The sequence below is a fragment of the Scedosporium apiospermum genome, assembly GCF_000732125.1.
Source record: "Scedosporium apiospermum strain IHEM 14462 chromosome Unknown SEQ_SAPIO_0132, whole genome shotgun sequence".
NCBI classification, from domain to species: Eukaryota; Fungi; Ascomycota; class Sordariomycetes; order Microascales; family Microascaceae; genus Scedosporium; species Scedosporium apiospermum.
In genome coordinates, this window is record NW_015971833.1 from 311,473 (window position 1) to 326,640 (window position 15,168).

At 53.2% G+C, this 15,168-nt stretch overlaps 3 protein-coding genes and 1 pseudogene across 3 annotated transcripts; 2 read left to right on the forward strand and 2 right to left on the reverse strand.

The window, feature by feature from the left end:
- Positions 1–1,886: 1,886 nt before the first annotated feature.
- Positions 1,887–3,174, forward strand: SAPIO_CDS8842 (Histidine kinase; the record flags this gene model as incomplete). The annotated part of the gene is made up of 7 exons (XM_016790385.1): positions 1,887–2,260; positions 2,375–2,405; positions 2,463–2,506; positions 2,567–2,625; positions 2,696–2,740; positions 2,825–2,890; positions 2,975–3,174. 7 exons carry the CDS (start codon positions 1,887–1,889, stop codon positions 3,172–3,174), a joined length of 819 nt encoding a protein of 272 aa, XP_016639688.1.
- Positions 3,175–3,356: 182 nt separating this feature from the next.
- Positions 3,357–3,967, reverse strand: SAPIO_CDS8843 (uncharacterized protein; the record flags this gene model as incomplete). Its single annotated transcript, XM_016790386.1, has 2 exons — positions 3,357–3,495; positions 3,669–3,967. The coding sequence occupies 2 exons, from the start codon at positions 3,965–3,967 to the stop codon at positions 3,357–3,359; spliced, it is 438 nt and encodes a 145-aa protein (XP_016639689.1).
- A 3,843-nt stretch (positions 3,968–7,810) lies between these two features.
- SAPIO_CDS8844 (uncharacterized protein) lies at positions 7,811–8,469 on the forward strand (the record flags this gene model as incomplete). Its single annotated transcript, XM_016790387.1, has 3 exons — positions 7,811–8,144; positions 8,283–8,346; positions 8,427–8,469. The coding sequence occupies 3 exons, from the start codon at positions 7,811–7,813 to the stop codon at positions 8,467–8,469; spliced, it is 441 nt and encodes a 146-aa protein (XP_016639690.1).
- A 666-nt stretch (positions 8,470–9,135) lies between these two features.
- SAPIO_CDS8845 lies at positions 9,136–14,109 on the reverse strand (annotated as a pseudogene; the record flags this gene model as incomplete).
- Between the last annotated feature and the right edge of the window lie 1,059 nt (positions 14,110–15,168).

A 15,168-nucleotide genomic window follows, 5' to 3' on the forward strand; every position in this document is an offset into this window, starting at 1 on the left:
CAGTAGTCACGGATTCTCGTGGATTCTCATCATGCAACTCAGAGATCCCTGCCAAATTGAATTCCTGAAAACCTTATTTACACTTTTGTTTTAACGTTTTTAAGTTTGAGAAGATTTTTGCCCAACGGAAGAATTCTCCTTCCTTTCCACGAGTTTTCTCTTTTTTTCCTCGCCTTCCCTTGGGTCTAACTTGATACGTACTTTGCCGTGCATAATTGTTGGAAGGTCAATTGCGCAAGAAACAGTGCTCGTGCGTGTCCACGAACAATGTTCGACTTAGAGCTTCGAGCCATTGACGTCATGACTCACCTGGTTCACCCGTACCTGACTGCACCGTGCCTGGATATCTGCTGATTGTACCTCAGTATGTCCATGGTGTACCACAGTTCTCTTACCCTTACTTACACCTTCACTTTCAAAGGAGAAAGAGAGGGGGTGAGAAAATACTGTCCAGAAATGTAGGGATAGCCTGGAGGCAAGTTTAGCGGTGGTGGCCGCGACTAACTGACGTTTCTTTTGCATGTCCTGTGCTCTTTCCCATGGCGCCGAACATGATGGATTGTTGCCGCCCCTGTTCAAGCAATGTAGACAACAGACTACGTCCCCCCACTACCAGGTACATAGTTGGCATTTGATGCCCACCATGTTCATCCACATGCAAACAGTTCATGTCTCGGTCGAGGATCCTCAATGTCGGGCTCGACCACGAGGGTCAGAAACGTGCTAATGCTGCTAACCTAACGCACTAAAAAAGCTCCCATGCTCGGCGGACCCAATTGATCGGCTGGGATCCATCACTGCACTGAAAAGGAGAAGTCCAGGGGTAGATAGAGGTGGATCCCCTAAAATGGAATCCTCAACACCATCAATTGATACTCGCTCCGTCTTGGACCTTATCTTTTGGGTATTGCTCACCGCTGTGGCGAGGTGCGCAAGGCCTGCCGTCTATTTATAGATGTCAACGGTGCCTCTGATGCCCTTCCGATGTGTCGAAAAATTTTCTTCTTCTTCTCTTGGTTTGCCTTAATTGAGGCCATGGCTGGGATCAGGGTTTGCAAATGGAGCTGTCATTCCGAACAAGGTGCCCGAGGCGTTCTCGGAACATTAACCCTCGCTCGCCTAAGTCTATTTCAGTCGACACGATGAGTCTCAGCCCTACAGAGCTGCCATTGGGTGTGTGGTCCAGAAATAGCTAGCTGTGGCGCTTGAGAACGATCTGATCATCACCCGATCGAGATTCCTCGGCGGGACTGGTTTCTTTGGAAGTCAACAAGATGAGATGGGCTGCACTTTGCTCAATCACGCATGTGCATGAGGATGCGAATCTGGACTTGTCTGTAGAAGGGGCGCTCAGGAAGCTGAAATATTTACGCATCCGGGCCCAATCCATGCCAAGCAGCGAAGGTTGAGTGTCCAGGATGGCTGACATTGACGTCCGGCGTTGCCTGGGTCGTTTCGGCAGGAGGGACAAGAAACGAGAAATCGAACCCTACACAGATTGAGTGTGAAATACATAATTCGCACTGTAACAGTCTCATTTATTCCGAGGGGTCACTTGAATCCAGAACTTGTCCCTCGATACCTGATGATGGGGATGGAGTTGCAGCCCTTCAGTGAACCCCAGCTTACGGATTATCCCTAATATCAGGATCTCTGACAATTCTAAATCGCGGAGAGGAGTCTACGAGAGAGTTTACGACAACTACCTTCAGGGGGAGGGTGACGAGTGAGAGTCATTCTCAACGTGTTCAGAGTCGAAGTGTCTACAGCTGGTTACAGTGGCGTCACACCCGTTGACACTCCATTGTCCTCAACTCCCAGTGTGGCCACACCTTGAGGGTCAAGCCACGACCGCCCCTCACTCAATTGCAGAGACTGATTCGATAATGGCTGAGCTGGACCAGTCAAGCTCCCAGGAGCAGCCCACGCCAATGCCCAACAAGGTCGAAGCCCAAAGCGATAAGCAGCACAAGCAAGAGGACCCCACCAAAACACGAACCCCGCCAGCTGCACAGCAAGCAAGGACTGGCAGCAGCCCCGAGCAACCACTCCACACGACCTTTCAAAATTTGACCCCGCCAATTTTCGTCGTCTCCCTTGCTATTGTCTTCCTCCTCCTTGGACTTTTACTTTCCCCTCTTGTTTCTTCTCGGTCAAGCCCATCACCTCCCATCCATACCGTCACCACAACAGTCACCTCTTTTCAAACTCCTACCCTTTCTCCAAAACCACCCGCAAACATGTCTTCCGCCGAGCAGACGTGAGTAGTTCCGAAGCTTTTACTTTTTTTTTTTTTTCTTGCTTTCGGTTACCCCGCGTTGGGCGAGTCCGGTGTCAATGGGCCGATCTAATGCTCCTTTTTTTTTTTTCACAGCTTCATTGCCATCAAGCCCGATGGTGTCCAGGTATGTTATCTGAAATATCCATTGATCCATTGACTCCGTCGATACTAATTGGTGCAGCGTGGACTCATTGGCCCCATCATCTCCCGCTTCGAGAACCGAGGGTAAGCTATCTACAACAGGCCATCTCGATCCACCGAAGCAAGACACTGACAGACTCCCAGCTTCAAGCTCGTCGCCATCAAGCTTGTGAGCCCCTCCAAGGAGCACCTTGAGACCCACTGTGAGTAGATCAAACCCTCCCCTCCGTCAACAGCAAGGAACATCTGGCTTGCTAACCAATCTATTTCCAGACGCCGACCTCAAGGAGAAGCCCTTCTTCCCCGGTCTCGTTCAGTGTACGCATCCGATATAACCCGAATCCCTAATACTCGTCGATAATCTCTTCGAACATTTCGAACATATCAGCTGACACGCACTAGACATGCTTAGCGGCCCCATCTGCGCCATGGTCTGGGAGGGCCGTGATGCCGTCAAGACCGGCCGAAGTAAGGAGACAATTCCTTCCATAACACCAGGAATACCTTTTCCAGGTACTGTGAAACGCTAACCAAGTCCTTTCTCTACCACAGCCATCCTCGGTGCCACCAACCCCCTCGCCTCCGCCCCCGGCACCATCCGTGGTGACTTCGCCATCGACGTCGGCCGCAACGTCTGCCACGGCTCCGACAGCGTCGAGAACGCCAAGAAGGAGATTGCTCTCTGGTTCAAGGAGGGTGAGCTCGTCAGCTGGAAGACTGCCCAGTTCGACTGGATCTACGAGAAGGCCTAAATTGCACCATTGTGTGCCATTGGAGCCATGTCTTGATGATTTGGGAAAAGTAATATGAACAATAAAGTACAGAGCACGCAAGGTAGACCACCAAAAGAAAAGTGTCTTTGGAATGTCATGCTACACCGACATCATGAAGATGGGTGAATCTCTAGTAAGGTCGAACTGGTATTCGCTTATTCTTAGAATTTGGCAGAAGTTATATTTTCCTCGTAAATATTCTTCGGCCACGGACGAGAACGCCCGCAAACCACGGCGTCGCCCACAAACTCGCCAATATCCTCAGCGGCAGGATCGCCTTCGTAATAGCCCACGCCAACGCTACATCAGCCAGTAACTTGTATCTCCCATCCGCATTCTCCCAATCCGTGATAAGCTTCTTCGTATCCCCCCTCGATTCCGAGCCACTTGCATCGACCGCTTCATCCCCAAACCCAAACCACCCTTTCCTCTTAAAATATCTCTCGAACCGAGCCACGCCATCATTCACATACCCACCCCAGTGATCTGTAATATACCCCACCGGCGCATACTGAGTATAGTGGAACACGCCGAACAAGCCGAAGAGTGGGACGATGGCCGTGATCTCGTGCAGGATGAGAAAGGCGACGACGTGGGATACGGGCGCGTTCCGGAGGCGGGTCGTGTATTTTTGTAGAGAGGGAGGGAGCTTCGAGAGGATTTTCGAGGCACGTGTGTTTGGCGTTGTCGAGGAGGGCCGGGAGGTTCTGAAGGGTGCTGACGGGAGATGGAGGCGTGGACGGAGGGCGCGGGTGATACGGCAGAAGAGCATGGTGGGTGGTTGGATTGCTGTCGCTACAGCTCTTTTGATGCCGATTTCATGGTCGAGCAATTAGCGTTTGTTAATGAAGAGAGCTTCTGAGATCTTACGACTTGACGAGGAGAGGCGCGACAAGAAGGATTGCTGACCGCGGCGAATCTTCGGCAGATTCGTGAACGACGACTCAGTTGCGACTTAGGATGACGACGAAGCGAGCTCCGCTGAACCGGTCGAGACTTTTGTCAATCCGTTTTAGAATCGGATAATATTATTGATGCCAGGGGATTTCCGATCATTTTGAAGGCAGGATATGAACCTAGAGAGCCCGGGGGTACGGGCCGGGTGTTTGAATAGAGTGTCCTACACGATCCTCAAGCCCAGGAGGCAGGAATCATGCCCTGGATGGTTCAAGCTACGCATGGCCATGCTCAGTTGATTATGTCCTCATGCGGCCCTCAATTATATGCAAGACGAGTCTATCCCTCAAGGTATAGCTGACCGTCTCTCTGTTGCAAGCCTAAAATATCTGTCGGCTTTCAGCGAGGAAGCCGTCAGGTCAGAATGCCAGCCAGGGCGTGGTAGAAGTTCATCCTAAATTGTGTGTTGATCAGTGAAATCAAAGGACGTAACCTCCTTGCAGAAAGGAGGGTCCTATTGCATATATTGAATATAAGATGCGACGTTGGTCCCTCCATGCTTATCTGAACAACTATCCACATCTCTCGGCCCGTTCAAGCCCTCGGATTTTCTTGAAGTCATCGGATTCCGTTTCGGCGTGGAATTTGGTGTCCTTTCTTGGCCAAGTCAACAATACTCGGCTCCTCTATCTGTCTCTCTCTCTTTGCTAGTACCATCTGAGAAACCAGTCGTCCGCGATGTACATTCTCACCTGCCTCCTGTTAGGCCTGATGGCCCCTGCCAACAATTTCCATCCACCTCTTCTCAGTCGCCGGAGCCCCCTGTCCTCCAAATCGATCAGTCCAGCAACGCCTATAACCATGTGAAACTTTTCACGGCCTACTCAGCAACTGATGCCCCCGCTCAAAGGAGTCCGTCCGTGGTAGGGTATGGCGAATTAAACTTTTCGGATGCGGAATGTTGTGAGTTGTTGGCGCAGACGCACGGCAGGCTGCCGTTCATAGTGGATATCCCACAGCGGTGTATGGCATGTCCAGACCGAGCGAGAATAAGCTTGCTCTCTAGGGAAGTGCAGCTCCCGGAGTGGTGTTGCATAATGTCCTAGTCGGGTGTAAAGACGGAATTACAAGGGTTAGCTACCTACGTAAAACATCGAATATACTCGACTGGGGCCAATGTATTTAGCACGCAGTCACGCGGTTATGGAGGACTAGGCGTGTGTCTTGTCGATATATTGAGACAGCCGGGCAGTGTCACAGGACTTTCATTGTTCCTTGAGGTGACAAGTAACTTAGAACTGAAAAGAGGCGCGACACATGGTAGCCATGGTTAGAAACGAGGAATGTAATATTCAACGAACCCACCAACAAGAAAATAAGTCGGGGAATATATCGTATCTATCTCTGTCTGCATTACATGGCTATGAAATATCCGATCCCTAGGACTCAATAATCTTAAGGCCAAATAGTATCCCCGCTCAATAGAAACCACGTAAAGTCGACTTCGGTAGTACAAGCTCAGATCACCCCAGACACGGCTGAAGATTGTACGATTAATATTGCCTTTGACCAAGAGTTGATTTAACACAGGGCATGGGCTTGAGAGGTGCACGTAGCCGGCCCCGCCATGGCGAGCATTGTGTTTGTGATTTGAGTTCCTTAACTGCTCCCTACCAAATACCCGGGCAGTATCTGGAAGTGTGTCGCGAGACTTTGGGTTTCCACTTTGACCAGATAAAACTCAGGGCGCTACTCTTCTCAAAACAGCAACAGCAGAAGAGACCAACATTAAAGTGACAGCACAGCGCGAAGATATCGACATTGAGCTGTATCTCTAGAACGTGTCTATGCTTGGTTTTTTAGACTTCGGGAACAAATAAAAGGCCACTGCTAGTGATCTCGGTCCAGAATGGGTTCCCATCTCGTAGCCGAAGTTGCTATTCTTTGAGGACGATGAAGAGCCCGGCATACTATAGAGTTCATTTACATGATTTCCCCCGAATTTGAAATATAATTAGATGAGACACACGAGCTATTCATTTAATTCAACGTGAAAATGTACCCTTTCATTAGCTACATACGGAGAGTTGAGAGACTGGCTTGCTATAGTTGAATGATCCACTTGTTTCTCACCATTTATACCCTCGTTTAAGAACCCATATTTTCTCATGTCGCCCCCGTTGACCGGTTGGAAATATATTTTCCATAAGAAAAGGCGATGCGATAGTAATTTTGAGTATCTCAACGACACCTCACTTTCTCCGGCGCACAGGAATAACTATAGGCATATCAATCGCGAGGCCCTTTACGACCCAAGTTACTATATAGGTGTGTCTAGTCCTGGCCATTCATAAGACTGTGGTGTTCCGACATCTCGATCTTACGAGCACCATTGGCCCTGACTTAATAGAGCTATGCTTCTCCCAAGTCCTAGATATAGGGACATTGGTGTGAGTGTGCCGGATGACGCTTTGGCTCTCGCTAGACTAAATTCCGAGGAAGAACTGTGTTTGAAGCCGCTAAGACGAAGCCGTCTTCCACAGGGAATTTGAATTCAGCGCCCTCGCGGCAGGTTCCCCTCCCATCCCGGTTCGTCGACATATACACGGGCGACGGGTGGGAAATCCGCCTCGTGGAATCCCGACCTGGAACCGAGCTGTATTTTAGGCTTTGTGAATAGCGTTTGACGTGCTGCTTGACATGCGCGTCTTTAAGTCACCATTATCATGCGACTCGGTCGTGATATTCTCCGCGAACAGCTCTTGTTGCAATCAATGGGATATAAGAAAGTTGGAAAATGCAGAAAGTAAATTTGTTTACATGTCGTCAGACTTCCCGGCCCATTTCCTTCCTCCCCCACCCCCTTTTCTAAGGGGCCTGTCAAGCGGGTGTCAAGTGCCCGGTGCAAAGTTTGACATTGACAGGTCTCATGATTTTAGAACCCATATCATTTGGCAGTACTTTTGAGCACCGGTTTCCGATATGAAACATCTTCACTGGTACTTGCTTCCGCCTAAGCCTCACGTTGATATCTAGGGCGAGGAGAACGCGTACACATCTCGGCTACAGTCTGTCGACCCAGACGCAAGAGTATAACACATACGGGACATAGCTCCTTTGCAACGGGATATTCTTAAAGCTAAAAGCCGCAGCCATAAGCAAGCTCGAAGGAGGTGTATATTGCTAGGTATTTTCACAAAATGCTTCTCGATATTACTGTATAGAACGGAACAAGGTTTACGCGACTCTCACTAACCTCCGGAGGCAAGCCATGTCGATCGAGAAAATTATATGTTTTCGCGGCGAAAGTTCACGTCATACTTCGAAGGGTGAAGATGGGAAATCATGAATTTCGTGAGGATGGTCCTGAGCAGGAGTATCTATTAGAGTAGAGGTGACGGCCTTTGTTCGTTTCCCACTCGACAAAGCCCTTATATGCAGGGAAGCTTTGCCGAAGCTTCAGACTTATAAACCCTGGACTTCAGGGACATTCCCTTCTGGTTCGAAGAATTGTTCTCTCCTCCTTCCCTTGAGTCTCAATAACGAAAATCACACGTCGATGCCTCGCCTCACGGCGTAAATTTGTTGAACTCACAACCCAAACCGCAACAGATAACAAATCACCGAGGTCCTTGCCCCAAGGCAACCATTCCCAACGGAAGTAGGACAGAAAGAAAAGAAAAAGGAGTCAAGGAAAGACGGAAAGAAAAGCGTCAACATGGGTCTCTTCAGCGGTGCCGCCCGAATCCTCTCCTTCCTCGCCCGTCTAGGAGCCTTCATCTCCTCCGTCATTGTCCTAGGTATTCTAGGACGCATGTTCTGGAGGCTCCACCGCCTCCACAGACACTATGGCAGAAAGCTCATCTACGTCATTTCCCTGGCGACTCTCAGCATACCCCTGGCTCTCCTCCTGTTGCTGCCGTTCATGTTCACATTCTGGGCGTTCCCGCTGGACTTTGCCTTCTTCGTCATGTGGATGGTGGCCTTTGCTCTGTTGACAAACGTACGACTGATCTCTCACTTCCCCATGGGCTTCTTGGCAGACAGAAAGTGTACTGGAACTAACGCAAGAGCATAATAGTTGAGTCGTGGCTGTAGAGGTACCTGGCACCGGACTTTCTGGGGCGCTGCTTGGCACGGTTTTCGGTGCAACCTATGGCGTACTCTTCTTGCTTTCACCTTCATTGCAGGCATCTGTTTCCTCATCAACTTCCTTCTTGGCATGTACAAGACCTTTACCCGCAAAAAGGAGAAGTAAGTCCGAAATATGTCCCTTTTCAAAGCGAAAAGTAATGGGAGGTTTGTGGCTGACAAGGAGGTCAATCTTGAAATAGACGCCACGGGACCGAGCAAGCCATGGCGCAGACTGCGGCATAAGAAATGTGGCCGAGGGGGTTCCTGTGCACGTTTGAGTGACCGAAGTTCCGGGGATTTCATAACAGCGGCAACAACCTTACCCTTTAACCCTGTTGGCGATGAAGAAAAAAACAGAATCGACAATTGGGACTTGAAGGGCGCGTGGGAAGCTTAAGAGGGTGAAAAAATGCGGAGGGTTGACTGGGTATCTGCGGTTTCTGTGGTTGGAAAGAGGTTATCTCTGGTGAAGTGTGGACTCCAACATGATAGAGGATATTTCGATGATATTCGTCTCGTTTGAGGGGAGACGTGAAAGCTGACGGTACTGCGCTCCGGTTCGGTTACGGTCCTTTTGTATAACCTGCGTCTAGGTGAAGCATCATTAATGTCTTGCAGTTCAGCTCTTCAACCTGCGCAAAGAGGGTTATTCTTATCACAGGAGTTCTGGTTTTCTAAATAAATGGAGCTACATCCTATGGACGAAGCCTTAGGATGGACGTCTCGAATATCGAGTAAAAGGAATTATTCAAGGCTTATCTGATCTAAGAAATGGGTATAATATGTAGAGTGAAAACAGATCATGAACCGACCCGAAACGGTCGAGGGTGCCAAGACGTCATGAATAAGAGGAGAAAGAAAAGAATGTTAAGAAGGAAGTGAAAGATCATCAGAAAGCCCGCAAGCTGATCAACTCCAGCTCTGATCTCCCCATCCGCCTCCAGAATAATCCGCAACAGGCTTCTTCGCCATCTTAGCCCTAAACTCCGCGTTCCTCTGCGCGGCTGCGCCCGCCGGGCCTGATGAAGTCGAAAGTACGCTCACGCGCCGGCTGTCTGTCGAGTCTGCCGAGCTAATCTCGGAGACCATACTTTCCCGTACCGAGGGTGAGGGTAACGCGCTGGTGGGAGGGCTCGCAGATCTACGGCCCGCGAATAGTGGTGCTGGTCGTAGGCTATCGTGTCTGTTCACGGCAACAGCCGGAGCAGGAGCTCCGGGAGCGCTGGAGGCTGGCGCCGTTTGGTTTGGAGGAGCTTGGGTGCTGACGACTGGTGCCGCGGGATTCTGCACTAGGACCTGAGGCGGGCGTGGATCTGAATCTTTGGGCAGAGGTTGAGGCGCACTGGGACCCGGCTGGTGCAGGCTCGGTGCTTGTTGACTCTGCGCAACCGGCACTCTAGACACCTGGACAATCTGCGGCTTCATGACAGGCTGTGCCTGAGCTTCGGAGACGTCCATGGTCGAGATTGACCCTCTGTCGGATTCGGTATTTTGCCTCTGGGGTTGGACCTGGGCGGTATGGGTCGTGGCGGACCCAACGGAGTTCGACGTAGAATGCGCCCTCTGTCGTACAGAGTCCGGAGATGGAGGGGCTATCTGAGCACTTTGCGGGCTCCCAGGGGGTGCAGGCGCAGCGGGCGGTCCGGCATTTACAGCACCGCCGGGAGCTCCAGCCTGAGGGCCCTGATTTCCAGCGGGTATTCCTGGGTACGGTAATGCAGAAGGTATCTGCACCATCTGGCCTGGAACGGGGCCGGGAACATACATGAACTGTTGGGGCGGCATCTGCTGGAACCCTGGACCAGGAACCAGCTGGGGCAAGCCCGCGGATTTAGCGAACTGCTGAGGATGTCTTGGTGGTTGGTACATGAATGCCTGGGGGCCCATACTACTCTGCATCCATCCCGTGGGCTGGGGAGGAGGCATCTGCGGCTGCGGTGGCGGCGTCTTCTGCAAGGTCTTACCAGACTTTAGGAACTTCGAGTACCACTTCGACTTTTCCTTGCCCTGTGGTCCTGGAACTGTCGGTGTTGCTGGGGGGCTGGCCATACTCTGGGGCATTGCGTTAGGGAACAGTGCAGGGGGTTGGGCGAACATTCCTGGTCCACCGGTTTGTTGCCCGTGCTGTAGGGCTCCGTGCTGGCCTTGAGGCAGTGGTTGCTGGAACTGTCCCGGGATCTGCTGAGCTGGGTGAGGTTGTCCAGGTTGCGTTGGCGCTTGCGGTACTGCCTGGAAAGAAGGTTGGAGCACTCCTTGGGCCGTAGCCTGGGACGGCCCTTGCAGCCCTACTTGAGGGTGCACTTGAGGCAGTCCTTGAGCTTGAGGCGCCGTTCCAGCTGGGCGAGCTTGTCCGTCAGGAGTAGCAGGACCACGCAACTGCACAGGTAACGACAACCGGTGGTTTCCGGACGGCTGTGACAAAGGAGACGCAGCTCTTAGCTTTCCGCGGGCATCTTCCTGCTCAGGATGTTCCCGAATAGAATGAAGCTGGTGACCTAGGGGTGAATCCTGGCCTGGCGTTCCTTGAGTAGGAGCGGCTTGAACAGGGCCAACTTGAGCGGAGGCAGGTTGCGAAGATTGCGCGGGACCGTTCTGGGCAGGTGGGGTTGGGGCAGCAACAGCGGGGATCTTCCGTTCTATCGGCTCCTTAGCAGGTCGGGGAGGGCTTGCCTGATGCTGCTGTGGGGTCACAGGCTGCACTGGAGTCGGACCCCGCGGTGGGGTTTGAGTAGCTCGATACGCTTGGGCGGCTCCCACGGACACGGATTGTGATCGCCGAGGAATGTTCTGAGCTGGTGGCAGAGTACCAGAAACCGTCCTACCAGTTAGCGGCTGGGGACCGGGCTGGAGAGGTTGGCCCTGATTACCCTGGCCCCTTAACAACTGCATCATCTGCTCCGGCGGCAACGATCGTCGTCTGTCAGTGCTATCCTGTACCGCTAAGCGCTGCTGGAACGGTCCACGAGGCCCGGGATTGGGCTGTGGTTGCGGTGGAAAGTAAGAGTCCGTTTGGGGCGCCCCTTGCTGATTAGTTATGGGTGTTCCGTTAGGACCCGCGGGACTCCCATTCTTAGGCGCCTGGATACCCGGGGCTACTCTAGAAGCCAATTGGCCCTGACCTTGGGCTTCGAAGTGTGGCGAGGGAGACGATCCGGCGGACAACGTAGCTGGTGTTAGAGCCCGTTGTGCAGAGCTAGGTGACACGCCGGTTAGGGAGGGCGGGCTCGGCGTCGGAAGGGGATGTCCAGGATACGCACCGCCAGAAGCCTGAGTCGGCGGGATTCCGCTTCCGGGGGTTACAGCCCTGGGGGCTTGTTGTAAATGCGGTGGGAAGGCAGGAGGAGTGATAATAGTGGAGGGTATCTGGGCCTGACTGCCCGCAGGAGCACCTTGTTGGTTCACCTGTTGCTGAAGGACAGGCGCAGTCCGTATTTGTGGGCCAGCCGCGGTTTGAACAGGAGGGCGTCCGGGAGCCAAAGTCGTGGGGACTGATGGGCTTTGTTGCGCACCAGGGACAGGCGGATGAGGGTGAGCTATCATTGCATGCTGATTTGCAAGCACGTGGGCAGGTAGCGAGGGAATACATCCGCCCTGCTGAGCTACCATGTGGGGAGTTACTCCCCGGGGTAGAAGCTGAGGAGATCCGGGCCCGGGTTGGCCAGAAGGTGGGTGGGAGCTCGGCAGCGAATTGGAGTGAGGACGTTGCTGGAGCCTCTGGGCGTGGCCGATTGGTATGCCTTGTCCAGGTGCTTGTCCTAGCGCTGGACCATGTGCGAGCTGGAGCTGTTGCTGTTGGTTATTATTCAAAACCGGCCCGCTTTTGAAAGCAGGTGCACCCTGGGGTTGTTGTGTAAATGCCTGGTGCTGCGCATGCCCTTCAATTTGAGGTGCTTGGGCGGGCATCGTCTCCGCTCGCTGTATTCCTGTACGTGGGTCCACGGGTGGACTTAGACCTCGTCCAAACCCTCCTGGCGGCTGTATCTGGCCAATTTGCATCGGGTGGTGTAGGTGAGAGTGTCCCTGAGGACCCTGCCCTGTCATTACAAGCTGCTGAGGACTAACACCCCGGTGGAAAGACATCGGGCGCTGGCCGGGTGTCTGGCGAGGGTCGACTTGACGCGGCGCAGGTTGTCTGCCAGGTCGAAGAACCGAGGGCATGCCCGCGATGGCGGGAGGTCGAGGAAGGGCGGCTGTAGTTGGGGGAGCTGGGACATTGTCTTTCGCTGGCACGGGCGGTGCTCCACCGACTGATTCTCTCGGCGGGTTAGGAGGCTGCAGGACAGACTGTCGAACAAGATGTTGGTTGCCCTGAGGCGTGTCTTGGTCAGCGTCGAGAGGCACCTTTGGCGGAGCTACAGGAGGGGTTAGAACGGCAGGTGCGTCCGCTTGAGTGACTGGTTGCGATGGCTGCGAGGTCATCACAATTGGTACTTCATCCTGGCTGCTAGTGACCGGGATCCTATGTGTCGTTACTTGGGTCGTTGCTTGGGCCTCCATCGGCGTTCCTACCCGGGAGGTAGGTGGTGTCATACCAGGAGCCCAGGGCTTAAATTTCGGAGGTTGAGATCCCGCATTAGTGGGCTTGCGACTGATTTTAAACTGCTGCTGTGGAACACCGGATTGGGTGGCGGTAACAATAGTAGCTTGGGGTTGAGCAGAAGGTCTAGGAGTCGGAACAGTCGGCGGCGGATTTCCCTGGACTACCGATGAAGGTACTGGGGGACTGGGCGTCTGAACGGGAGCCGGGGATGAGAGGTGGAAAGGCGTAAATGCACGCGGTTGATCAGCGCCTTGTTGGATTGGGGGTTGCGAGGTTGATCCTTGAACGGGAGCCGAAGGCCGTAGCGGCGTTGGTGGTCTATTCGGGTCATCATCGTCTCTTGGCTGGAAGGGATAGACTCTCTGGACAGGTGCGGTCTCTACCCGCCTCGGACGGGGCGGTTCAGGAGCGGCGTTCCTCGCAGCCGTTGGGCTTTGGGCGGGAAGCTCTGCAACGCCAGCCTGGGCCAAGAAAGTTTCAATCGGTGCAAGGACAGTATTATCGGCCATCTCAACGGGATCAGGATGGAGCTCAATGTGGGCCATGGCGGTCATCTCGGTAGGCATTTCCGCTAGTTTGCCAACAGGGTCGAACGGAGTGGTCTCAGGAAGCTCGTGTGGGAGGTCGCGGTTGTCGGGCGGGGGGATGTCGGCGGATGCTGGGTCCTGCTCCTTCGGTTGAACATCGTGGGTGGTGGTAGGAGGGAGAACGATGTCAGCGTCGACGATAAAGACGGCGTGGGTTGTCGGGACTTCGGGCTTTTCGGGCGGTGACGGCGTTGAAGCTTCGGACGGTTCGATAACGGGGGTGCCCTTAGAAACAGATGGCGTCGCGACAGAGCTCACCGGAGGAGACGCCGCAAGTCCCTTGTCAGCTTCAGGCGTGGCCTTCTCTTGTGGTTTCTTCCCCTTAAGCACAGATGCCTCGGCCTCCTCTTCGTCTACCAACGGGCTAATATCAGTATATGTTCCCGGACCTAGGTACATGAGGCTCTCGGGCTGGAAGTACGCCGTGCCGTCGTCATCGTCGTCGTCGAAATTATCATCCCAAGCGGTGCTCACTGGCCCGCCAGTGGCGCTCATTACTGGTGCCCGATTATTTCCATATGAGCTCCCAGCGACACCGGTCGCGCCTTGCGTCGTCGCTTTTCTCCTTATTTGCTGTTGACTTTCGAGCCTCTCTTCGGGCGCAAGGGTGGGTGCTGGGGCGGCGGCATCGATATACTGGGGGAACTCGTCGCCTTCCTTGGGGAAGGTAAACTGGACCAACCCGGTGGGCTTGTAACGATAGAACCAGCGGTTGCCATCGTAGTCGATATCCCAGCCTGGGGGGAGGTTGGACATGGCCGGAGAGACGTCGGTCGAAGTTGGGAGATCGGTCGGGCGAGGATCTAGATCGAGTAGGACAAACACACTATGAAGTATACATGTGCGACAAAGAGCTCGAGGTGGAGAGCACCAGGATCAATGGCAGCACGGGAGGCAATCAAAGGAGAGCATCCGCCATACAAACGAGACGATCGAGGTCAAGAAGACAGCACATAAAAATTAACCCGACGAGAGGAGAAATGGAAACGTGGGTAGATTACAAAAATCGTGACAGCATTGAAGAAAGGTCTGGCGGGGCCAGAGGTCGGTGTTCGAGTTCCGAGTTCAGGTTAGAATGGACAAGGCGCAGCAACACACCCCTGCAACGAGAATGCACGAAGCTGCAAGACCAATGCTACAAACGGATAGCCTCTGCGCAGCCTTGCCTCGATCCAAGCTAATATTTGACGCATGGTGCGCCCAACCGTTCCGTCCAAGGAAGAACGTGGCCCACACCATCCGAGGCCATGTCTTCAGTCGGAGATGAAATAGATGAGATGACACGGTTTTAGCCCGTCTGGCCATTGTGCCGGGGGCCTTCTTGCACGCCAGGCTAATACTAACGTCGAAGATCAAGTCTGGGGAAGCGGTACGGGGTTGGCACAGGAGCTGCTGGATCGCCAGCCAGCCAGGCGGGTCTGGCTAACCCTTTGACCCATTGAAAAAAGTAGCCTAAGTAGGCAGACTTGAAGGGTTGATTGGGGCGCCATGATCGGGTAATGTTGCATCTGAAGTTGGGGGCCTGTCTGATATTGGCGTGATTCCATTGGTTTTGTGCAGCCAATTTTGTCTGTTCGACTGTGTGATATTTATAGATGGAAAGAACTTGGAAGAACTCCGCCGCTGTCAAATACCACGATACAAAGGTACTTCGAACTTGTCACAGTCAAGCTGCACTACACTGCTTTGTATACTACTGTACACTATTGAACGCCTGTCCGAACGTGCAGATTATAGAACGGGGCCAGGAAATTAGTGGGCTTCAATTGTGTCGACCAACTGGCAGGGCCCACTGAGCTCCATCGACCGGCTGCA